Here is a 25,208-nt window from a genome sequence, read left to right on the forward strand (position 1 = left end):
GACCTTGTGAAGAGGCCTGAGCAGCTGAGCCCGGAAAGAAACAAGCCCACCAGCCTATAGCTGAGAACGGAAGGAGCTGGGATGCTGGTGGTTGGGAGTTGGGTTTGTGTGCACAAAATGCCAAGGTTCCGGGGGATTTGGGCAGGGCACCCACAGCGCCTGCTGCAGTGTCCTCTCTTCTCCTCCAGACTCGTGGACCGACTTTCTTTTCCCTGTCCTATCAAAGGCCTGCGGAAGCCGGCCCAGAGTCAACTGTTGGCAGGTGCACAGTCTCCACCACCCCCAAAGCAAATTTCTACTGGGTAGAGATTTCACTGTTTACAACTCAGCAACTCTCCACCCATGTTACAAGGTCAGTCTGCAGTTCAGTCCTCGGTCAGCCTCGCCCAGGAACTTGTTAGCAGCTGAGACAGACCACAGCAATGACTGGTAAGTGTTCACTCACTGACCGACTCCCACTTCGTTCCATGTAGCACACACCCTGGACATTTGGAAACTCCACAGTCCATGCACAGTCCACTTCCAGCAGGTCCTGTTGGCTTTGGTATTTTTAAGAGACCTAAGATTTGCTGAACATGTTCAGCTTGGGGTATATAGAGAATTGGGATCTTCAGGGATTATGGTATTTCTCAAGTCCAGGGTAGGGGTTGGGTTTCTTCGGAACCCTGGATAACATTTGCTTAATCTGTGGGTCAACCAGCTATGAACTAGCAATGGGCACTGTTCTCCAGGAAGGCTGGGACCTCGGCAAAATCAGAAACCTTTGCTCAGTTGTTATCAGATAGATGGGAATCCCACTAAGATTTACTGAACGAGTTGACGCTCATCTGAGCTATGCAATGGGATCTTGTCAGTGAAAGGATATTTTGAAGCTTGATGTCTCTCTGGCTTTTTCTTTTTTCACCCTGAGTGTCAGCCTTCAGTGGAGACTGGGATGTTTCAGCTCTACAGAAAAAGGCCTTCAGGGCTCATCCAGGCCCCATTCCAGACAGGATGCTGCCTACCCATGTTCTAAAAACTCTCCCACGAGGTAGGCTGGGAACACCGCAGCCTGTCTACCCTAGTGGTCTCTCTCTATTGAACTCCGGACTTACTGATTTTCAGATTCCTGTATTAGTCAGCCAAAGGGGTGCTGATACAAAGTACCAGAACTCTGTTGGCTTTTATAAAGGGTATGTATTTGGGATAAAAGCTTTAAAATTACAAGGCCCTAGGGAAGGAGTCCAACTCAAGGTGCCATAAGAGGTCCTTCCTCACCCAAGGTCTCTTGCAAGATGGCGGGCGATATCTGCGAGAGTTCACCTTCCTCTTAAGGCTCCTCTTAAGGCTTCCTCTTAAGGCTCTGTAGTCCCAGCTCCTTCCGTTCTCAGCTATAGGCTGGTGGGCTTGTTTCTTTCCGGGCTCAGCTGCTCAGGCCTCTTCACAAGGTCAGCTGTAAACCATCAGGCGAATGATTCATCTCCCTTCCAGGGGCCACAGGATCCTCTTCCGTGTGTGTGGAACCCCCTTCCTCTTTTCTCGTGAGTCTGCTTCTGTCTCCTTGACTGAGTGTCTGTTTATACAGCCCCCCAAGGGGGCGGGGACTCAACCCCGCATGCCCTACTGATATGGTCAAATCAAAACCCTAATTTTAACATAATTTAATCAAAGACATCTCAGCTGAATCTAATACAATCAAAGGGTGTCACACCCAAAGGAATAGACCAGTTTACAAACATCATCTATATCTTTTTTGGAATTCATAAATAATATCAAACTGCCACACCCCCTTAATCCTATTCTGCAAAACATCCAGGTGATTTATGACTGTCATCAGCAAGAGGGTGGTGTGTAATTGTATTAGTCAGCCAAAGGGGTGCTGATGCAAAATACCAGAATTTAGTTGGTTTTTATAAAGGGTATTTATTTGGGGTGGGAACTTACAGATACCAGGCCATAAAGCATAAGTTGCTTCCCTCACCAAAGTCTATTTTCACGTGTTGGAGCAAGATGGCTTCCAACATCTGCAGGGGTTCAGGCTTCCTGGGTTCCTCTCTTCCCAGGACTTGCTTCTTCCTGGGCTCAGGGTCCTCTCTTCCTGAGGCTGGCTTCTCTTTCCTCTGTCAGCTTACTTCCCACGGCTCCAACTTAAGGCTTCAGCATCAAACTCCAACATCAAAACTCCAACATCAAAAACCCTCAACTCTGTTCTTTGCCATGCCTTTTATGTCTTTTTTTTTTTGCCACTCCCTAATGACGTGGCCCAATCAAAGCCCTAATCTTAACTTAATCATGCCCAGGTACAGACCAGATTACAAACATAATTTAATATCTATTTTTGGAATTCATAACCATATCAAACTGCTACAGTAATTAATATGAAATCAAAAGTATTCTTTTGGGAAGTTTGGTTTTCTAGGAAATCAATGAAAAACATATGCTTACTTTGTTTTAATGAAAAAAACAAAACTTACTTTGAAGTACATCAACAAATAAGATGAAGTGATGGATGGATAACAAGATACAAGTCAGTATAGGAAAATGTTGAGGGTAGAATCAAGGTGGTGAGTATGCAGGTATTATATGTAAATTTTTATCAAATTTTCTATTTGAAAATTTTTGTAATTAAATGTTGGAGAAATATGCAGGGTGTCAATCCATATACACTTATTTACAATAATCTGGAACTTTAAAATGACACAGAACTTCCTGAAGATGGTCTCTTTTCTTACTTTAGAGAAAAAATAAGTCCATTTGAAATATGAAAGATAATTTTATTGACTCTTAAGAGGTAGAACTAATTAAACAATCCAAAATAATTGGTGAGTACCTCCAAATTGCTCTGGGAGAAAAAAATATATACTAAAAATTTTCCCTGCTCCTCAAAGAACTTACATTTAAATTGGGGAATTGTTCATATATCTGTCTATCTAGATATCTCTCTCATCACCTATATGTGATCTATGTCATTTGCATCAACTCCACCTAAGTTTATATCCTTTTTTTTTAAGATTTATTTTTTATTTATTTCTCTCCCTTTCTCCCCCACCCCCCACCCAGTTGTCTGCTCTCTCTGTCCATTTCGCTGCATGTTCTTCCGTAACTGCTTCTATCCTTATCAGCGGCCCTGGGAATCTGTGTTTCTTCTTTTTGTTGTTGTTGCGTCATCTTGCTGTGTCAGCTCTCCATGTGTGCGGCGCCATTCCTGGGAAGGCTGCACTTTCTTTCGTGCTGGGTGGCTCTCCTTACGGGGTGCACTCCTTGCACGTGGGACTCCCCTATGCGGGGGACACCCCTGCGTGGCACGGCACTCCTTGCGCGCATCAGCACTGCGCATGGGCCAGCTCCACACGGGTCAAGGAGGCCCCGGGTTTGAACCACGGACCTCCCATGTGGTAGGCGGACACCCTAACCACTGGGCCAAGTGTGCTTCCCACATAAGTTTATATCTACATCAACATCTCTATATCAACTGTCATGTGCATCTATGTTTAGAGCTGTGTCATTGATGACAACTCTTACATCATCCACATCTGTATTTACATGTATGTCACCTACATCTACAACTTTGCCTCCTAGGAGACATTTGGCAGTATTTGGAGAAATTTGGGGACAGGGTGCCACTGGCATCTAGTGGGCAGAGGCCAGGGATACTGTTAGTGTACAGGGCAGACCCCACAACAAAGAATTATCCAGCCCCATGTCCACAGAGTTGAGGTTGAGAAAGCCTGCCCTACACTGCCCATCACCTGTCTCTGTGTGTACATCTACAACATGCATGTACATCTATACTTAACATCTGTGCTGTCAGCATGTGTCTAAGTCCACATCATCTACCTCTGCTTTTACATTGTCTACAGTATCTGCATCTACTACACCACTGACAGTATCTACATCATCTACTTCAACTTCTACTGCATTGTCTACATGCATCTGCATCAAATCCGTCACCTGCATCTACTTCATCTACATCAACATTTATATCTACACAATCTCCATCTTTCACATCTACTTCTAACATCTCACTTGCATCTCAGAGCCCGTGTCCTGCATCAGAATGAGTGGTCCTTACCTGTAACTGGGTTCTACTTCTTCCCTCTGGCAGCATGTGGAGCAGAGGTTGGCCATTGTCGATCACATTTCCTAACGTGTGAGAGGCAGGAGCTCTTTGCTGGCTTTGTCCTGTCTTCAGAGGTCACCTTTAGTCCCTGCTAGGGAACACCTCAATACCATTGGCTGTTGGGCTCTGAGGAGCAACCAGAGAGGTTTCCATTTTGAACTGGATTGGAATGAGAAGTTAAGCACGTGTCTGATGAATTTCATTCATGCCCCCTCTTTGCTTGCCATTCTCCCAGAGACAGAGGACACCAGGTGCAAACACAATTGCCTCTGATATGCTGATAAAGAATAATTTCTTCTCAAAGGAGCAATCATTGCACTTTGAGACCTAATCTGGTTTCAGCACATCTTGTTCCTCCTGAACTTGGGCTGAGCAGGAAAAAACATGCAGCTGCCACGTGGGAAGAAGCAGATCCCTGCATTTGCACACCGGATTGTTTGGGCTGTTGAGTGTAAAAGACATTTTATTCCATGACCACAAACAGCAGCTCAGGTTTAACACATGTATGTAAGCCTCCTCAGGTATATGAGCTGACTTGTCAGTCAAGAAAAAGTTAAATGATGTTTCTAGGTGAGATGGAGAAAATGGGAGACAAGACAAGCAAGAGTAAATCCCCGCAACTTCTTTAGCCTATGACTTTACTAGAAGACTCTCCTTCCCTGCAGAAACCCAGGCCTCTTGGAGACCATTATCTTTTCTCTGGGAACAAGATTGGCCATAAGCAAATTTTTCAAAACAGGCTGTCTCACACACCTTTGTGTATCCTCACTCATCACAATACTTCCAAATTCTTGATAGGTATTAATTTGGGGGATTCCAAAACAAGAAATCAGAATTCCCAAGAATTCTCAGGAATTCCCCAAATCATAAATTTTCTTAAAATACTTCCAATAGTCTTCCTACCTTTACTCTCTATCATGAATCTCTTAAAAATTGTTTAATAAATACTTTTAAATTTCATTAAAAATTATTTTTAAAAAAATTTAAGTATGTCATTCATACATGAACATACAAAACAATAAGTGTATAGTATAAGTTACATTGTTGTAATTTCCCCATGTATCACCATATTCTTAACACTTTGTAATAAAAGAACATTCTTATATTTATACTATTAACCACCATCTTCATCCACCACCAAAATCATTGTTACATATTCCCTAGGTTAGCCTGTTGCTTCCTTTCAAATGACATTTATGTCCACAGACTACCCTCCTTCAGCCACAATCACATTCATAAATCACCAGTGTTAGTTATACTCATTATGTGTTACCATCGACTCCATTCATTTCCACACTTTTACAATAAACCCTATTAAAAATTCTACATACATTGTGCATCAGCTCCCATTCTTACTCCACATTCTATCTCCTAGTAACCTATAGTCTAGATTTACCTCTGTGAGTTTACTTACTGTATTTAGTTCACATTAATGAGACCACACAACATTTGTGTCTGGCTTATTTCACTCAACATCCTCAAGATTCTACCATGTTGTCATGTGCTTTCTGATTTCATTTCTTCTTACAGCTGAATAGAATTCCATTGTACGTATATACCACATTTTGTTTTTCCATCCATCAGTTGATGGACAGTTGGTTTCCATATTTTAGCAATTGTGGATATGCTGCTATGAAAATTGGTGTGTAAATATCGGTTTGTGTCCTTGCTTTCAGTTCTGAACATATGCCTAGTAACAGGTTGCTGGATCATACTGCAGTTCTATATTAATCTTGTATCCTGCCACTTTGCTGAACTCGTCTGTTCAAGTTGCTTTGTTGTGGATTTTTGGGGATTTTCGAGATATGAAATTATATCATCAGCCAATAGCAAAAGTTTTACTTCTTCCTTTCCTACTTGGGTGCCTTTTATTTCTATACCTAGCCTAATTGCTCTAGCAAGAACCTCTAGCACAATAGTGAATGACAGTGGTGACAGGGGGCATCCTTGTCTTGCTCCTGATCACAATAGGAAACTTTCAGTCTTTCACCATTGAGTACAATGCTTAGCTATTGCATACTGTGTTTATTCTAAACCTTGGTTCCTAAGGAAAATATTGGTTTCCTCCTTCATTCTACTTTGATAGAATTTCTGGGAAATGGTCCTCCTGAAGGCTTTTTTCTTGGTACATGGAAATCTTAATGTGAAAGCCAAAACAATAAAAATTTTATAAGACAATTTTTCAAAAAGAAAGCTAAGTTTGAATGTGGGAATGGGTTGTGAGCCAGATGGCTTTAAAAGAAAATCCAATTGAAGATCATGAAAAGATCTCTCCTATATCAGGACTTGTTCTGATGAGTAATAAACTCAGTAATGAGAAGCTACAAGAGGCTGTTAACATTTTTTAACCCCATGTTTTCAAGGGAATGAGAAGGGAGGGAAATCACTGAAAAACAGAATGCAGACACTCCTGGAAAGTGGCCATTGCCAACAACCAGTGGCGATCGGTGCTTTTTAAAGAGCAGGTGGCACTCTTACGTCGCTTCAGTAGCAGAGGATGGACTTCCTGCAGACTCACGCCCAAGGAAGGGTCCTTCCTCAGTGCCTGCCTTTTCTGTACCGACCGCTTTAAAGAGATTGGAAACAGACTCTTTGGGCCAGGTACATTTTTTTGTTTTAAATTAATTTCAGAAAAAATGCAAAAGTAGAAAGAAAAATTCCCATATAAACTTTCACCCCAAATCCCCAAATGTTAGCATTTTACCACACTTGCTTTAGCATTCTTTCTCTTTCCCTAACTTCATCTTTACATTTGAAACATTTGAAATTCAGTTGTACATATGATACCCCTTCACCTCTAGACACATCAAACCGTGTATTTCCTAAAAACAAGGCCATTTCTCCCATAACCACAGTACAACTCTCCACATCAGGAGACTAATGATGATACAATACAATTATATAACCTACAGATTTTATTCAAATTTTACCAGTTGCCCCACTAATACCCTTTTAAATACTTGTTAAAAGTATTATTTGGCTGTGGTCTGAGTGAAGTGTTTCTGAGCCTTTTCAGAAAGATGTAGCCATCCATGCAGCACATGAAAAGAATTTGGGTTGTATGACTTTTCAGGACAGGAAACGGAAACTTCCCTTTAGCTGTGTATTTAGATGTCTTCATTCTCTGAAAGAGCGCCCCAAATGAAGGCTCACTCTCTTCCCCAAAGCCTGTGCTATCTGAGAATATTCTGGACTGTCTCTCTTCTTGGCAGGCACTTACCTGCTGCTTTTTCTGATCCTTCATTCGGCTGAGGGAGCACACATCAAGAACCTTCTGGAATATATTTTCACCTTCTGCTCTCACGCAATAACAAATACTTTCCTACTCAAATACTTTAATGCAAGAGAGAATGCCCAGGGCTTGTAGAATTTACCAGCTCCTACAGACTTACTTCCCGCAGGGCGAGGAAAATCGGTAGCACTGCTTCCATTAACCTCCCTGATTTACTGCTCTGTTGCAAAGGAGCAGGGACTAAAGGGTGACACCCTAATCGGCCCACGCAAAGGGTCCTGCTTCAATAAGCTCAGGTGCGCCTCTTCATGTCACTCCATGAAGCCACTCCAAAGAAGAGACGGCCGTGTATGTTCCAAAATTAAGCCAAGACAACAGAAAGGGGTAAGGTCTTGACTCTGCAGAGTGGAATCAGGGAACTGGGGGAGAAAAAGGTGGAAAGGAGACTTGTATAGTCAACACTTTTGAACTATCTGTTTTTTTAACCAGGTTTACAGGTTATGCATTTGAAAGGGGGAGGGAAGGAGGTCAGGAAATAGATTAGGTAGATCGATAATAGATACAGACATAGATATACAGATACAGATTTAGGTACAGCTACAGGTAACAGATATATAGAGAGATGCTAGAGAGATACAGATAGAGAGACAGAGACAGAGACAGAGACAGTGAGACAATTATGGATAGGTAGAATCAAAACGTGAAGGAACAGCAGGTCTCATTCTCCAGCTCCACCTTTTATTTTTAAATCCACCTTCTCCTTTCCTGGGCCCACCATTTAGTGTTCTCTCGTTAGCAGGAGTCTCGGCTAGGTGGTGGAAACACAAAACAGATTAGTCATGCATACACTTCGCTAGAACCACACACATATGCCCACAGCCTTCAACACACATTTTTTTGTTTGCTTTTTTTTTTGTTTTTGCTTTAAATTTATTTAGAGGTACGGCGGGGTCGGGAGATGGAGCGCTAGCGCGGGCTGGCGGCCCAGGACCTCCCGCCCCTCCCTCCGGCTCAGCTCTGCGCGCCTCCCCTCCCGGCTCCCCTTCCTTCCCCCGCACCCCCCGGCCTCCCACCCCCGCCCCTGACCCAGGCCCCCAGGCAAAGGATCGGAGTAACTGTCCGCCTTCTAGCGCGCACGCCCCAGGGCCACCTCGTGACGTCAGGGCTGAGCTCGGGGCCGCCCCCTCCCTCCGCGGCCCGCCGCTCTCGTCTACGCGCCCCCCACGCTGCCCAACCCCCGGCTGCGCGCCCCCCTCCCCCGGCTGCCTGCACCCAGCCGGCTGCGCGTCCCGCACCCGCCGCCCGCGCGCTGCGTGCCAAGCCCCCCGGCTGCGCGTCCCCCCACGCTGCCCGCTCCCCCGCCCCCCAGCCGGCTGCGCGTCCCCCACCCGCCCCCCCTAGCTGCCCGCACCCAGCCGGCTGCGCGTTCCCCCCCCCCCCCCCCCCCCGGCCCCCGCACGCTGCGCGCCCCTCCCGGCTGCCCGCCCCTCGCGGCCCCGCGGCCCCGGCTGCCCTTTAAAAGCGCCGAGTCTGAGCCACCCGCGCCACTCCGCGGGGACCGGGGCCCACGGCTGGCTGCTCCCGCCTCGCCGCGCCGCCGCAGCCGCCCGCCTCCCGCGCGGCCGGGCCGGCAGGGCCATGCAGCCCCCGGCGCTCCTCGGCCTCCTGGGCGCCGCGCTGGCGGCCGGTGAGTGGGCGCGCGGTCAGCACCGCGGACAGCGGCGGCGGGGAGGCGGGCGGGCGCGGGGCTCTCCCTCGGCCGGGGGTCTTCGCTCCGCTCTTCCCTGCGTGAACCTGCCGCTCTGCCGCCCCACGGGCTGGCCCGGAGAGAGCCAGGGGTTCAGGAGAGGCTCCGACTGTTCTTATCTGCGTTTTCCTATAGAAGGAAAGAAAACGTGCCTGCACCGCCGAGGAAACCCCGCGCCTGTGCTCCCTTCTAAGGTGTCCCGCGCTCTCTACCTGCCTAGAAAGTCGCTGTTATTTGTGATTCTGTACTTGTCATTACGTATTTGACTTTTTAAAGCCAGATGACCGTAGAGAGACAGGAGCGCATGTTACCTGGTATTAGAATCTGCATAATCGCCTTCATTAATTATTATTATTATTATTTATAAACGTGATGAGATAAAAGTAAGTTCCCCATGTATATGAGATATATCTTTTTCTTAATATGTTCATATAGGTTATTAATATGACTATGTGTGTACAGGTTTATTTTTCATTTATTCTGTGTTTGTATTTCTGTCTTTGGAGAGAGGTAATTTCACATTCACATTAGTCCATGTTTTAGTTATGAATGTAAATACTCCAGTAAATACTTTGACTTTTATACTCCAGAAGAAAACTGCAGTATAAAATAACCACAAAAGTATCCATGGAGTGGTAAAAAAAAATTTTTTTTAGTCTGTTTGGAAGGATAAAATTTTAAGCAGTAGATATTTGACAGTTTGTCTTTGTGTGTGGAAGATTATGAGGTTAACCCTTCAAAACTACCCTCAAGCTTAAAATACCATCTCTGGAGATTTGAAGTGCATGCATGTGTGTTGGAGGGGAAGAAGGCACTGAGTGTACTGAGGCCACTGAGAAGTAAGCGTTCTACCAGACTGAACCGGAGGTTTATGACCCCATAGAAAATTGTTCTTATCCGAGATTGGGAGTCCAGACTGCAGCTGGGGTTTCGCCATCCATGAAAACGACTCTCTAATTGACAGCAGTTACTGGATCCAAAAAGGAAAGAGACAGGATGAGAGCCAGTGGTAATTTATTTTGTTGCAGGAACATGCATTTAAAATGTTCTATAATTCTCGTCCATCTTAAAAATTGCCTATAATTGTTCTAATATTAATTTTTTAAAGAACTAATAATTTAGATTTTTGTGGTCCAAAACATTTTTCAGAAAGGAATTGCTTAAGTCAAAACCTATGCTATATATTGTGCCATGCAAGCAATAAATTTGTGGGACTTATTTAATGATGGCAATCAAATGCTTATAGATCTCTTACTCAAGAGAATATTTTAATAAGGCTTTGTGTTTTAATGCAGGTAAAATGGAGACATGATATTCTTTAAAAATTTTTAATTGATAAAACTCACCCTTTTTAAGTATAATTCATGGGTTTTTAGTATATTTGAAATTTTTAAAGTATAATTCATGGGTTTTTAGTATATTTGAAAATTGTGCAACTATCACCACTATCAAATTTCAGAACATTTTCATCACCCCAGAAAGAAATCCCTTCCCCATTAGCAGTCAACCCCTATGCCCCTGACAATGAGATGTGATATTCTTTAAGCAGAATTTGTTATTTAGTAAAATCACAGGGCTAGGAAACCTCCAGAAAACATCTGCTTCATTTCCTACATTTAAGAGTTTCTGGAGAGCCACAGCCTTCCACGGTAGCTACTGTACACTCTAAAAATGAATGAGTGAAGTAGTCACATGAAATCCACATTATGCTAGGTAAGATGGATGCCGCATTCAGAAGAGCTTATTTAACTTGTTACTACTGACAGCAGTAGTTTTCAATCTGATAGTGTTTTTTAATTAATTTTTTTATTTTTAAAGAAGGTTTCGATGACATAAATGTTACGTTAAAAATATAGGGGATTCCCATATGCCCCAATTTCTCCCCCTCCCGCATCGGATAGCGTTTTGAGCTATTAATACGTAAGAGGTTATTCTCAGATTTATTATAAGATACTACTTGAAAATTTTTCTATTTGACTACTTCACTTTTAACATAATCATGTTAGATTTTCTCCTATGTCCCTTGCATCTTACTTAATACAAAAATAAGTTAATTATCTTGTGTTCACTAACTTGTAACATTGATATAAAAAAATAAATTTTTAAAAATAATTTAAACCACTTTGAGAGGAGTCAGCATGCTTTGGATATTACTCTTCTGTCACCGATTCTATTAGAAGAAATTCAATGCCATGTAGATGTACTTGGATGTACTTTCACAAGCAAAGCCTGCTTTCCATCAAAAAAAGGTCTGAAGAGCCCCAGTCACAGAAAAAGAACTGTTCTGTAATAGCAAACACTAGCTACGATTGTTTAGTTATAAAAGAAAAATATTTTTCTCCCTGCAAATCTGATGACTGTTATTACTTTGGCAATATCAGTTGCTAATAAAAGCACCTAAGTACTAGCTATTTTACATTTGCCGGGGGGAAATAAAAAAGAAAAGCATTAGCCAGAAGCAGTATTACCAAAGAAGGTTTAGTAAAATTGGGTTTTAAAAAGGCATGCCTTAGTTTATTTGGGGAGTAATTATCTCATAGTTTTCTCTTTCCAGATGTAATCTCAGATTTCAGCTGGAAAGAGCAAATGCCAATGTGGGAGCGTTCCCAAATGACAGCCATGTGGGGGGATAAAGGAGCAGCCCAGCATTATTGGAGCTCGAGTGGCAAAGGTGGACTGGCAGGGCTTGTCTGAGCTGCATGTCAGGAGGGGTGCTGGGGTCTTCCTAGCTGATGAGCCACTTCTCAGACACTACACAGGCATCCAGAGGAGTCTTTTCAAACAACCAAAGGAGATCCATGCCATGCTGTGAAAAGGAAAATTTAGGAAGGTGAGAAGGAAAGAGGTTGCCTATGGTATCTAATTGAGCCTGTGGTATGTAATTGATTGGCACAAGGGGCAGAGGGGCTTGGAGGGCAGCAGTTTTGTAGGAAAGGCTCGGGTGCTGTCATAAACTCACTGGAGTGGCCTCCATCTGTCCTCCGAGGGTTTGCTCTGCCGCCAGCTCCTCTTCTTGTCTCGGGGCCTCAAGCCCTCTCCTGCACTGGGCTTCTCCAGCCCAGCAGCGGGGGCCCTCCAGGAGGCCAGAGGTGAGCCTCTGTACATGCTCTGAGCTTCTCTAGCGGAAAGGGCTTAGCCAGCACAAAGTTAAGGTGGAAGGTAAAAGAAGTAAAACCTCTATGAGAGAAAAAAAGAGTGGCACTGGAAAATTTAAATCTCTTGAGCAATCGGATTTGGCTCAATGGATAGAGCATCCACCTACCACATGGGAGGCCCAGGGTTCAAACCCAGGGCCTCCTGACCCATGTGGAGCTGACCCATGCGCAGTTCTGATGCGCACAAGGAGTGCCCTGCCACGCAGGGGTGTCCCCGCATAGGGGAGCCCCATGCGCAAGGAGTGCGTCCTGTAAGGAGAGCCGCCCTGCGCAAAAATAGTGCAGCCTGCCCAGGAATGGTGCCGCACACACAGAGCTGACACAACAAGATGACGCAACAAAGAGAGACACAGATTCCCGGTGCCGCTGACAAGAATACAAGCAGACACAGAAGAACACACAGCAAATGGACACTGAGAGCAGACAACAGGAGGTGGGGCAGGGAAGGGGAGAGAAAGAAATAAAAGATCTTTAAAAAAATTTAAAAAAAAGTCTCTTGAAGCCTAAGAAAATAAAGGCACGTCAAGGGCTGGTTTAGGATAGGCAGAGCCCCGTGAAGGGTGATGCAGATGAATTTTTAGAAGGTCATCGTAAACCGGCCCTGCCTCTCTGGTTTGCGGCCTCTGCACTTGCTGGTATGGATTCGATGATGCACTGGGAGAACTGGCTGTTGCCCTCTTTCCTTACGTGGTTACGGACAGTGTGGGGCAGGGGAGTCTGGCAACGAGTCAGACCACAAGCAGCTCCTTCAGGAAGCGGCCTGGGAGTAGACGGGGGCAGTTGACTTGCCGGGTAGTCATCACCTCGTTTTGTAAGGCGGATGAGTTCTGCAGAGGACCCGTTCCTGGGAGAGGGAGAAGCAGGTGAGCCCCACATCACAGCCCGATCGGGGTGGGCCGAGGGGAAGGGCAGAGAGAGCACTCTGGATCTGTTTCGATTTAACTGTTTTAAACATTTTATTGATGTACTGTACGAGTAGAAAACTGCACAGATTGTAAGTAATATACAGCTTGATGGATTTTGCAAACTGAACACGCCTATGTAACCAGCACCCAAATCAAGAAATGATATTGCCAGTACCTCAGAACCCCTCTTGGCTGTGGCCTGGATTTGGCTTATAACAGGTGGAAGATGGCACTCGTTTCTAAATCGTGTTTAAGGCATTGCTAGGGGAACACAGCTCACGCGTGTGTATGTGAGCATATCTGGGTACCTGCTTATTCGGATATATCCATATACTCCAGGGAGGGGGCGGTTGATCAGATGGGTTTGCAGTTTTCCATTGACATTTTTGGAGCTATGTACAGCGTCAGCATTGGGTTATTATCAATAGTAACCCCAAAACCATTCTCTGCTGTTTCCTCAACTCATTTTGCTTTACATTTCTTTTCCTTTAAGGATTTATTTTATTTATTTATCTCTCCCCACCCCCTCGTGATTTGCACTAGCTGTGTCTGTTTGTCTTTGTTTCTTTAGGAGGTACCAGGAATTGAACAGGACTTCTGATGTGGGAGGGAGGCACCTAATCGTTTAAGCCACCTCCATTACCTGCTTTTGTTGTGTCTCTCATTGTTTTTCTTCTTCTGTCTCTGGTGGCGTCATCTTGTGGCATCAGCCTGCTGTGCCTGCCTGTCGCACCAGCTCGCTGCCTTCTTTAGGAGGCACCAGGAACTGAACCACAGACCTCCCATGCGGTAGGTGGGAGCCCAATGGCTAGAGCCACATCTACTTCCCCACTGCTTTACTCTTTTTTTTTTTAAGATTTGTTTTCTATTTCTTTCTCTCCTCTCCCCCGGCCCCCCATTGTCTGCTCTCTCTGTCCATTTGCTGTGTATTCTTCTGTGTCCACTTGCATTCTTGTCAGGCGACACCGGGAATCTGTGTCTCTTTTTGTTGTGTCATCTTGCTGCTCACTTCTCTGTGTGTGTGGCACCACTCCTGGGCAGGCTGCACTTTCTTTGTACAGGGCAGCTCTCCTTGTGGGGCACACTCCTTGTGTGTGGGGCACCCCTACACGGGGGGCACCCCTGAGTGGCACAGCACTCCTTGTGCACGATAGCACTGTGCACAGGCCAGCTCACCACAAGGGCCAGAAGTCCCTGGGTACCGAACCCTGGACCTCCTATGTGGTAGGCGGACGCCCTATCAGTTGAGTCACATCCGTTTCCCTGCTTTAATTTTATATATCTTAATATAGCATGTTGTTCTCTACTTGGGGCTTAAATTTGCTGTAGACAGCTGTGTTAGTCAGCCAAAGGGGCACTAATGCAAAATACCAGAAATTGGTTGGTTTTTATAAAGGTTATTTATTTGGGGTAGGAGCTTACGGATACCAGGTCATAAAGCATAAGTTACTTCCCTCACCAGAGTCTATTTTCACATGTTGGAGTAAGATGGCTGTCGACATCTGCGAGGGTTCTTTGAATCCGTACCCCTTTAGCTGACTGATACACCCCATGATGGAAGCCCATCTACAAATGGGTTGAATAACATCTAGATATTTTTCCTATTTACTAGTAAATTTTATATTTGCACTGTTTTACTTCAGATTCCTCCAGAGGATTGTTGCACATTATGTGGGTTAACCTGGTATAAATCGAAATGTTATAATTTTCTTTTTTTCAGATAAGTATTGCATGAAGACTATTCATACTTTAGGAAATATTCAAGACCTTCAGTCACCTAGTGTCTCTCAATTCTTCCACCGTGTCGGTGTTCCACTCATTTACTTAATTTCTGTAGGAGTCTGAGAATGGAATTCTTAAGTCTTCATTTTACAAGGTTGTCAGTCAGGTGACTTTTAGTAGTTATAATGCTGTTTCCGGGGGAAAATATATGTGTGTAAGTATGTATGAATGTATGTATGTAGACACATGCCTAAAATAAATTCTTGGTAATCCGCGTCATCTCCAAAATTGTATCCACCCCCACATAAAACATGTTACACAGTTGATCACAGAGATAGAGTTGGAGTGGACAGGGAAGGATGAATTGAAGCCAAAATGGAATGGTCTAGATCTTTTCTTTTGGTTTTCATGGGAATGTTAAAGTGTCACTGGAATCTGAGCTCTTTTAAATTGAACTACAATGTACATCCAGTGAAATATGCAGAGCTTGAGTACGGAATTCTGTGAGTTTTGACCTGTGTAGCCAACATCCCAGTCAAGATGGAGAGTATTTCCATCACCCCCAAGGCTCCCTCGCGTGGGAGTTGAGTTGTTTTGCCAATAAACACAAAGTGCCCCCTGTTTTCTACCCCCATCAGCATACACAGCAGGTCTCCAGGTCCCCGCCCCTTGGCTAAGGCCAGCAGCCCCCCACCTGGTGCAGTCACCGCCCACTGTCTCTCTTTGCTCACTTCTGACTCTGCCCTTTTCCCAGGCAGTGTGGAGATAGTTTTGTGAGTTTGGGTTCACACGATTCTCAAAGCCATTTCCAATACTTTTTCTCTTTCAAAGCTGTCGGTTCTATGCCAGTGGATACCAGGAACCTCAATGAAGAAATGGTAAGTTGAATGTAAGTCTAGAATCTAGACTAATATCTACCCTCTAGATTCACTCCCTATCCTACCAGACCAAAACAAACCAAAAAACAATTGCCAAGCAGATTTCCATCCCCGAGGTCATGGGAGTGAGGGACACCCCCCTTGTGCTGGACCCCTGCACCCCTCCTGGGTGTGTAGGTGCCTCGAAGTTAGCAGTGTCCTCACGGCCTCTTCCTTCCCACCCTTTCTGAAATGGGTGTTTACTTCCCTTTCCGGGCAGCCTGAACCCAGCCTGAACCCAGTGCCTTCGTGTGTGTTTCTTGGAGAGGCCTCCCCCGTCGCCTACAGGTGTATCCCCTTGCTGTCCTGTCCATCCCCACCCCTGCCCTGGGACCCTGCTGCAATCCGTGGCGCACAGTCAGGCCCTCTTGACAGCATCCTGGGCTCGGGGAGTCTGTCCCTCCGTTGACACCAGCTTTCGCCGACCTGCTGTCCTGTTCCCCCAGGTGACTCGCTGCATCATCGAGGTCCTCTCCAACGCCCTGTCCAAGTCCAGCGCTCCTCCCGTCACCCCCGAGTGCCGCCGCATCCTGAAGACCAGTAAGTGTCCCCGCGCAGGCAGGCCTGTGTCCTCGCCTCCGTCGCCTCCGCGTCACCTTCACCGTCGCCTCCATTGGCCCGGGAAGAGCAGTGACCAGACGAGGAGCTGGAGGGGCCAGCTTCTCAGGCCTGTCCTCCCGGCAGTGGCAGTGCGGCCGTGGAGAGGGCCCCTGCCTCTCTGGGCCTTGTTCCTCCAAGTAGAATGAGGGGTGGAGCTTGAGGAGAGTCTGAGATGCCTGCCATTTCTTAAATTCCTTGGCTCCACACTTTGGGTTTTTAGAACCCGGCTCACCTGGGTGCTCGTTGGTGATTAGGTAGGAGGGGCTTAAACTCTGGGAGTGCTGCGAGATGAAAGGATGGAAGGAGAATTAAAATTTTCATTCTTCTCTTCTGACAGTGACAGGTTAGAGGTTTAAAAAGGTCACTTGGAAGCTCATGGCCTGTGGACACTGCAGACGAGTTAAGATATCCCAATGCAGCTTACTGGAGTGGGAGGTCCCGCCAGGGGTCCCAGAGTCCCAGCCTGAGGGCAGCCGGGCAGGGCAGGGGCAGAGCGCACGTGGGCTGCTGCGCCTGCTGCGCCTGCTGGGCTGCTGTGCCTGCTGCGCCTGCTGGGCTGCTTCCCTGCATGAGCCGCTCTGCGGAAAATAGAATTTCAGCAGCGACAGGAGCAGCGGCCCCTGGGGATCGGCACCGCAAGATGAGTTTTACAAAGCTATGCAGTCTCTCCTATGCATAAAATCAAACTGATTCAAACAAATTAAAAAAAAAAAATCCCTCTCTTCAACACCTCCCTCTGTTTTCTAAATTGTTGCCAGCCTGGGAACAGTGGGCTTTTTTCCCTCTCTCTCACAATCTCTTATTGCAAGAGAACACTCTTGCTGCTGCTACTGGAAGGCTCAGACAGAAACTGGTGAAAACAAGAATTAGTGGTTAGCCGAAAGCCAGCCCAGGTGCCCCGGTCCACGCTGGGGGGCGCCAGGATCACTCGCCTCGCAGGGCAGGACCTGAGCCTGGAGGGGCTCTGCAGGCGTGGACAGAGGCTGCCCTGCCCCTTCCAGCCAGGCGCCTCCCCAAGTTTTCTCCCGTTTCCTTCTGCAGCCGTTAAAGGGGTGGGTGAGAGCAGAGCGGCCCCCTGGCAGGGCACGCCCGCCTGGCTCCCTCCCTCCCCTTCCCGCTTACCAGGTGGGTGCAGAAGCCTGGGCTGGGCCGCTCAGGCCACCCAGGGGCGCGGGTTGCTTGGGAAGCTGTTAAACGGGGGCTCTGCTTGCCAGCCAAGGTCACGCTGTCCCCTCCCCTCGCTGCTGATGGTGTCCTGGGGTCTTTTTTTTTTTTAAACAATTTATTGAAGTATGTCATTCATGCATGAACATACTTAGACAATAAGTGTATAGTAAGAGCTGTGAACTTACAACCCACACATCACACAGGACTCCCACACGTCACCCCACCACCAGCTTGCATTCTTGTGAAGCATTTGTAATTAATTATCAAAAAGCATTGCCCAAGTATTACTACTTACCATAGAGCTTATCTTACATTTAGTGTCTTTTCCCCCAACCGACCCTATTCTTTTTTTTTTGTTCATAAACCCTATGTTTTATCTAAAGTGCACCATCAATGGCATTTTGGTACAATCACTGAGTTGCGCATTCATCACTTCAGTCAATATTAGAACATTTTCATTACTCAAAACAACAACAAAAAGCAAACCACTATCACACGCATATGTTAATGCTGCTAGCTGTGAGGTCTGTGACTCGCTTTCACCATTTCTATTCATTTCCCAACAACTTTTTCCACTTCTGCACAGATTAAACCTCAGCCTTCCCTCTCTAACCACATTCTGTTCTCTGGTGACTGATATCCTGGCTATTAGCGCCACGGGTTTACTCGCTGTATTTAGTTCATACTAGCGAATCATACCCTCTTTGTCCTCCGGCACCTGGCTTGCTTCCCTCATCGCAGTGTCCTCCCGGCCCGGCCGTTGTCAAACACTCCTGGACTTCATTTCTTCTCACCGCTCCCGGGGTCCACCGTGTGTTGACCCCACGCCTCCCCGGGTCCTGACCCCAGGGCCATCATGCTGTGTCTGCCTGCACTCTCACTGGCGTTCTGGGACAGGAGGCAGCCCCTGCCTCGACTCCCCCATCTCCCTGGAGGTCCCGTCCTGGGGTCTTTTGAACCTGGTAAACATCAAAGGACAGATGTCTATGGGACCTGGAGACATTGTCCTCAGAGAGTGACAGAGCCCGAGTCCAAGGCTCCAGGCGGAGCTGGGGGCCCCTCCGGGGCGCAGACCCAGGGCCAGGGACGGTGGGGGTGTGGGGGCGTGAGCAGCACGGGGAGCCGCCGGCAGCCTGAGGGCACGCCCCAAGTGAGGGGAGCAGGGAGCCCCCGCTCCAGCCCTGGTGCTGCCACATCTTGGGAGTTTGCAGGAGTCCTGAAGTTGGATTTGTGGGTGTTGAAGTTTGCCTCGGGACTCGAGTTCCCCTAAGTGCTCGGCCACCCGCCTGCCACCTCGCTCCTGGCCTGGCTTCCTGTGCTGTCACCAGCAGGGTCCCCGCAGGCGGCCCCTCCGCGCCGCGCCCACCCTCAGCTGCTCGCCCACGGGCAGCCTGAGCCAGGGGAGCAGCACTTGGGAGCTGGGAGGAGCAGTTCTGGGCCTGAAGGCTCCCTGGGGAATGCACCGGGCCACTGCTCTCAGGTGCACGAATCCCCCTCTCCACTCGCCCGTCCTTGGGTGCACGGCTTGGGGGTGGCTGTGCCGCCATCGCGGCCTCCCCCGGTTTCACCTGCCGAGGTGCAGCGCTGAATGTAGCAGGACGTGTTAAGCCTCGGGCACGCGCAGCCACAGGTACGTCTAACTGGGACAAAATAAAAATACTCTGCCCCTGGCACTCCAGACCCACGTATGGGCAGACAGCAGGAAAGGGGCGGCGTGGCCTCGGCCCCCGAGAGCTGAGCCCCTGCCTGACCAGCGCCATTCAGCCGGCGCTGCTGCCCACGGGCTGCCTGCCCCCCTGGCCGCCCACCTGGCCGCCCACGTGCTCGGGCTGTGGCGGGGTTAGTGACTCTGGCCAGCCCCCCAGGGCCCGAGGGTGAGAGGCCAGGAACGGTGCCGATGTTGGTAAATCACGATTATTTTGATCAACCTGGGCCTTAAGCAGGGATATGGACAGCTGCACTATTTCTTGGATGTTTTCATAAAACAGACCAATTTTTTCCGTTTTGTAAGTATTAGTTCAAGACGGCTTATCAGCGCTGGTGGATATTTGCGAGCCGCAAATATAATTGCAAATTTTCTAGGGCTGCATTTAGAAAGTCAGAAGGAACAGGTGAGATTAATTTTAATAATACATTTTATTTAGCTCAGTATACCCAAAATAGGTCCCTTTCAGCATATAACAATATAACAAATTGTGATGGTTGACATTCTTTGTTTCATAGGAGGGTTCGAGGTCTGGCGCACACTGTCCACTTCCCGCACGCCCAGTTTTGAGCAGCTGCAGTTCATGTTCTCGACAGCCACTCGGGGTGGCGACCCCGTATTGGGGAGCGAGGCCTGGGCACCGTTGCTGCCCCCTCCTTAGTGCTGGCCCGTCTGGGGACAGAAGCTCTCCGCGGCTGGCTTCTGGCTTTGTCTGAGCTCAGGGACAGAACTTGAGCTGGGAGCCCTCCCAGCTGGAAACGCAGGTGGTCTAACCACACACCTCCTTCCCTGGGGCACCCTTGAGCTGAGGAAGGCTCAGTAAAGGCGCTGTTGCCCTTTGGAAAAGGTGGGGGAGAACGTGCAATTAAGGTATCAGTTTTACCCTGTCTCGTTGACCCATGAAACTCCGTCTACCCAAGGGAGGCTCTGACCCTCTGCTGTGGAAGGTACTTGCTTCTTATCACCAGTTACTAAGCACCACTGCCACTTCCTGCTACTTGAGGGCTCACGGTTGCTAGGTAATAAGAGATAGATAAATCATCTAAATGTTTTCAAGCCCACTTTGAATCTTGGTATGTCTCATTTTGGCTATTTTACTTTATCTATTTAGTTGAATTTTAATTAGAGCCATTCACATAATACTAACTTTTTAACCCCTACTTAGAATAAATATGGGAAGAATGGTCCAGAATTATACTTCTTTGAGCCTCATCGACCTCATGTGCAAAAAGAGAAGGTTGAATGAGATGAATTCTAAGGTTCCTTCTGGTTCTAAATAGTCTATAAATGTCTGCTCTCTGTGTCTGTTTGTTGTAGGCTCATCTTTTTTTTAGGAGGCTCGGGGAACTGAACCCGGGACCTACCGTGTGGGAGGGAGCCACCTCCGCTCCTTGCTTGTTGTATCTCTCATTGTGTTTTCCTCCGTGTCTCTTACTTGCGTTATCTTACGGCATCAGCTCGCCACACCAGCCCTTTGTGTCTTGTTTAGGACACACCGGCAACTGAACCTGGGACCTCCCGTGTGGTAGGCAGGTGCCCAACTGCTTGAGCCACATTCACTTCCCTATAAATGTATTTCTGCCTTTCAGTTTGAGCACTGATAGTACCAATGAGAAATTCCGGTTGGGTATTATGAAAAAAGAAAAATAAAGACAGTTTATTATTACATTTAATCACAGCTGAGGAACTTGAATACCATTTGCCTTTAAAAGGAATCTGAGTAGATATGCGTTATTAACTTACAGCTTCATCAGAATAATTCTCGGGGTCCTGGGGGTTTGTCGTGCCCACACAGGCGGGGCTGGATGAAGGGCAGCGGTTCTGAAGTTGTGCTTTTCTTGCTTATATTTTCGTGATAGGTGGGGACGAGGTCAAAGACGAAGAGAAAAATGAAAGCGAAAACACCAAGTTTGCAGTCAGATTGCTGAGAGACCCGGCTGAGGCTTCAGAAGCGCACCCACCCCCGCGGAGGGGAGACGCGGGGGGCCAGGAGGGCGCCCCAGCCCTGAGCGCGGGGGCCCAGAACGCAGAGCGCGCCGCTGCCGGTCCTGCTGCCGGTCCAGCCGCCCAAGGCGCTGAGGCCTATGGGCCGGAGAAGGGGGCGGGAGAGGACAGGGCCGGGGGAGAGGGGGAGGACAGGGACAGGGACGCGGAGGACTACCGGGTCGGGGAGCGCGCAGCGAGCGGCAGCCACGAGGAGCGCGTGGAGTCGGGAGCCGCGCGCAGCGCCCAGGCCTCCGCCGAGAGGGCAGGGGCGTGGGGGGCCCGGGGCCAGGACGCGGGGCGCTCCGAGGAGGAGGAGGACGAGGAGGAGGAGGAGGAAGAGGAGGAGGAGGAGGGGGGCGGGCACCCGGGGGCCTCCGCTGAGAGCCGGGAGGGCGCCCCCGGCCCCGCCAAGCGCGCGCGGCCCCGGCACCACCACGGGCGGAGCAGGCCCGACAGGGCTTCCCCGGGAGGGAGGCCTTCCCCGGGGGAGGCCCGGCTGGCCCTCGAGGGCGCCGAGGGGTCCCCCACGGGCAGCGCCCTCTCGGGCGCCCTGACGCCCCGGCCCTCGGCCCTCGACGGGGCTCCCGAGGACCAGGCGAGGAGCCGCCCCGGGGCCCAGGGCCCCGGGGCCCTGGCGGGGGCGAGGCACGGGGGTCGCGGGAGCGACGAGCTGGGGGCGCCGGGGCCGCGCGGCGGGGCGAGCGCCGAGGAGGACGGGCGCAGTGGCCCCGGGGCCCAGCTCGAGCGCACGGCGTGGGGCTACGGTGCGGGGGGCGGGCAGGGCCCCCGAGGCAGGGCCGGGCAGCCGGGCGCCCCCTCGGATCCTGCTGTCCAGGAAGAGAAGAGGTTCTTGGGCGAAGTCCGCCCCTGGCGTCCAGGAAGCCAGAAGGACAAGGCCAGGAGGCGCCCGGAGGCTGAGTGGGAGGAGCAGGGCGGCTACGGCGAAGGGCGCGGCGAGGCCCTCCCCGGCTCCCCAGGGCGCCCGGAGGGCGCTCGGCTTCCCGAGGAGCACCCCGCTGCCCGCCACCCCGCCGAGGGCAGAAGGCGGTTAGGGGGGCTGCGGAGCCCCTACCGCGACCCCCCGCAGTGGGAGGGCGGCGTGGATGACCGCTTTCTTGACGGTGAAGAGGCAAACGGGCTGACCTTGAAGGAGAAGAACCTCCTCCCAGAATACAGCTACGACTGGTGGGAGAAGACGCCCCCCGCAGATGACGGGCACTGGGGGTCCGAGAAGAGGAGTCTGGCCAGGGCGCCCGAGGTGGGCCTGAAGAGGCAGTATGACCGGGTGGCCGAGCTGGACCAGCTCCTTCACTACAGGAAAAAGGCCGCCGAGGTCCCCGACTTCTACCACTCGGAGGAGCAGATGAGCCCGCGCCGCACGGCTGCCCACGAACGGGACAGCGCCGGCCAGAGCGTCCTGACGGAGGAAGAGGTACAGTGCGGGGCTTTCCTCTAAAATGACCCTAGGATGCGCAGTGTCGATAAACTGTGCCCCATGTTGTCTGATGTCAGTGGGGGAGACTGGTGGGAGTTAAACCACCAGGAGAACATACCCTGGGAGCGAGTGCAGGCAGCCTCTGGCCTCGATTTCCACTTGTCGTCAAGCCACGGTTCTCATCCCGGCCACCTTCCTCTAGAGCAGGGGCTCTTCACCTTTTTGTTCCACGGACCCCTTTGCCGGTCAGGAGAAAACCATGGACCCCTTCTCAGACTGTAGTGGCAGATAGTTTTATGATGCTCCACATCTCAAGTCAGAGAAAATAAAGATAATAAGTTAATTTTTTTCAAGTGGAGCTCATGGACCCGCGAGAGGATAAGGACCCCTGCTTTAGTGCAACATGTTCTCTCCCTTGGCTGCACGTTGGCATCACCTGTGAGCCTGAGAAGCTACTGGCACCAGGGACCCACCTCCGGAGATTTTCTGAATTGGCATGGGGTGCCACCAGGAGATCAGGGGCTTTTAAAAGCCAGGTGATGCTGATACTCAGCCAAGGTTGGCACCCACTGTTCTGGTATCTTCCACCTCGGTCAGGGAGGCAGAGTGGGTGATAAGGTAGCTTAGTTGCTTCCACCCACTCTTGAGAGGTCTGGGGAAAGAGGATATTTGTCCCCTATGCCAATCAGAGATTTAAATCCAGAAGAGGCACCATTAGCAGAGCTGTACCTGCCCAAACCCTTGTGCTCATAGTCATCGTGTAGGTTGGTGAATGTGCATCAGAAGCACGAGGGGGAGTTCACACACAGATTCCTGGACCCAGAGTTTCTAACTCCTTAGATCTTGAGGGCGGCCCAAGAATCTCTATTTCTAACAAGTTCCCCACGTGGTTCTGGAGGTGCTGATGCTATGGCAGGGGGACACGGTGAGAACCCCTGGTTAGGGTAACTCACGTACCTGTAACATACCTCAAACTCCCCCCTTTCTGCTCACACTCCCTGCAAGTACAGCAGAATAAATGGGCCCAGTACCTCATGCCTCCACTTGTCTGTATTTTCCAGGAAAAAGAACTTGAGAACTTGGCTGCAATGGATTTGGAGCTACAGAAGATAGCTGAGAAGTTCAGTGGTACCCGGAGGGGCTGATGGGCCCTCTGCAGCCCGCGCATTAGCTCTTCCCACTGCTTCACTGACAGGCACCATGTATTTATCCAAAGGCATAAAGTAAGATTTACTGTTCATGAAATATCCAGCACCACTGGAAACATCTTTATTTTTTTTGCCAGAATGCTATTGATATTTGACTAGCATGACTTGTAGCATATACTTTCTCGCAAAGTAGACATATTGACATGCTTGTGACCATGGCTGTGCTACTGTCCTTGAAAAAATATATATTTGTCTCTGTTGGAAATAATAAAGATTCACCGGAGACCAAAAGTTTCATTTGCTTCCTTTGAGCTAATCAAGAGGAGGGTGATTTTCAAGACCATCCTTGAAAGACTCTGAAAGATGGTGCTAGGATTGGAGAGTCTCTTGAATGCAGGAAAGAAAAAAACAAATCCAAACCTTCTAATGGGTAGGATATAAAGAGAAAAAGAGCAGGAAAAGAGCTCTGCCCTGCCAGGCAGGAGAGAGATTAGATGGACCTGAAAACTCTTTCCAAAGCAGTCACACGACTTCTAAAATCTTACTACCTGAGAACCCAGCATCATTTTCAGGGCTGAGGATAATGGAAAATGGGAAGAATCTGGATTGGGAATCAGAACATTGGGGCTTGTCCAGGCAGACCCCTGGGTCCCCAGGGTGGTCTGACTTCCCTGGAAGGTGGCTCTCCAATCCTGTCACCAAGGAGCTGTGGGACCCTCCCCCGTCACCTCCTTCTCTGGGTTCATCAGTAAAGTCGGGACATCAGCGAGGCCCCTGGGATGTGAGAATGGTCCACAGTTATGCAAAACCCCCGGACGCAGGGCCTGGCAGTGCAGTAAGGCTCAGCAGGCGCTTGCTGCTGCCCTACGTCCCTGCAGCTGCGTCTTCGTCTTCCGATTAGGGAAGTTAACAGTTGAGAGAAGAACCATCCTAAAATCACAAGTTCCTATGGACACCCTGGTTTTAATTCCTTGCACTAATGTGGTACATTTGTTCAAGTCATGAAAGAACACCTTTTTGTTTTCTTTTGGCTTTTCTTTTGCAATTGTATTAGATATATTTAACATACCATACAACCCGTCATGAAAGAACATTTTTATTATTGTACTATGAACTATAGTCCAGCATTTACAATAAGGTTCAGAGTTTGTGTTCTACAGTCCTATGTTCTTTAAACAGTTATATTCTAGTCACATATTTAACCTAAAATTTTCCCTTTTAACCAAATTCAAATATATAACTCAGCACTGCTAATTACATTCCCGATGTTGTGCTGCCATCACCATCATCCATTACCAACACTTGACCATCGACCCACGAAGCTGCTCTACAGTTCAAGCCTTAACTCCCTATTCCCTGCCACAGCGTGTCCCTTGGTGACCTGTGTTCT

General features: G+C 48.7%; 1 protein-coding gene across 4 annotated transcripts; it reads left to right on the forward strand.

Annotated features, from left to right (window-relative positions):
• The first annotated feature begins 407 nt into the window (after nucleotides 1–407).
• CHGB (chromogranin B) lies at nucleotides 408–24,109 on the forward strand. Of its 4 annotated transcripts, XM_058287528.2 has the most exons (6): nucleotides 8,917–9,018; nucleotides 9,214–9,272; nucleotides 15,692–15,738; nucleotides 16,224–16,317; nucleotides 21,109–22,667; nucleotides 23,732–24,109. In XM_058287528.2, exons 3-6 carry the CDS (start codon nucleotides 15,703–15,705, stop codon nucleotides 23,813–23,815), a joined length of 1,773 nt encoding a protein of 590 aa, XP_058143511.1. In that variant the 5' UTR covers nucleotides 8,917–9,018; nucleotides 9,214–9,272; nucleotides 15,692–15,702; the 3' UTR covers nucleotides 23,816–24,109. The 4 variants fall into 4 exon arrangements, with proteins under 4 accessions (XP_023442626.2, XP_023442627.2, XP_058143511.1 ...); XM_023586858.2 differs by lacking the exons at nucleotides 8,917–9,018; nucleotides 9,214–9,272 and adding an exon at nucleotides 408–429; XM_023586859.3 differs by lacking the exon at nucleotides 9,214–9,272 and having other exon boundaries at nucleotides 8,872–9,018.
• The last annotated feature ends 1,099 nt before the right edge of the window (nucleotides 24,110–25,208 follow it).

Source organism: Dasypus novemcinctus, chromosome 24 (assembly GCF_030445035.2).
Source record: "Dasypus novemcinctus isolate mDasNov1 chromosome 24, mDasNov1.1.hap2, whole genome shotgun sequence".
NCBI lineage: Eukaryota > Metazoa > Chordata > Mammalia > Cingulata > Dasypodidae > Dasypus > Dasypus novemcinctus.

Bases quoted from the DNA above. Each gene is read 5' to 3' on its own strand.
- CHGB (XM_023586859.3), top strand. From the start codon at position 8,970: ATGCAGCCCCCGGCGCTCCTCGGCCTCCTGGGCGCCGCGCTGGCGGCC. The intron at 16,318-21,108 runs GTAAGTGTCCCC...TTTTCGTGATAG, and splicing joins CCGCCGCATCCTGAAGACCA to GTGGGGACGAGGTCAAAGAC. The intron at 22,668-23,731 runs GTACAGTGCGGG...TGTATTTTCCAG, and splicing joins GCGTCCTGACGGAGGAAGAG to GAAAAAGAACTTGAGAACTT.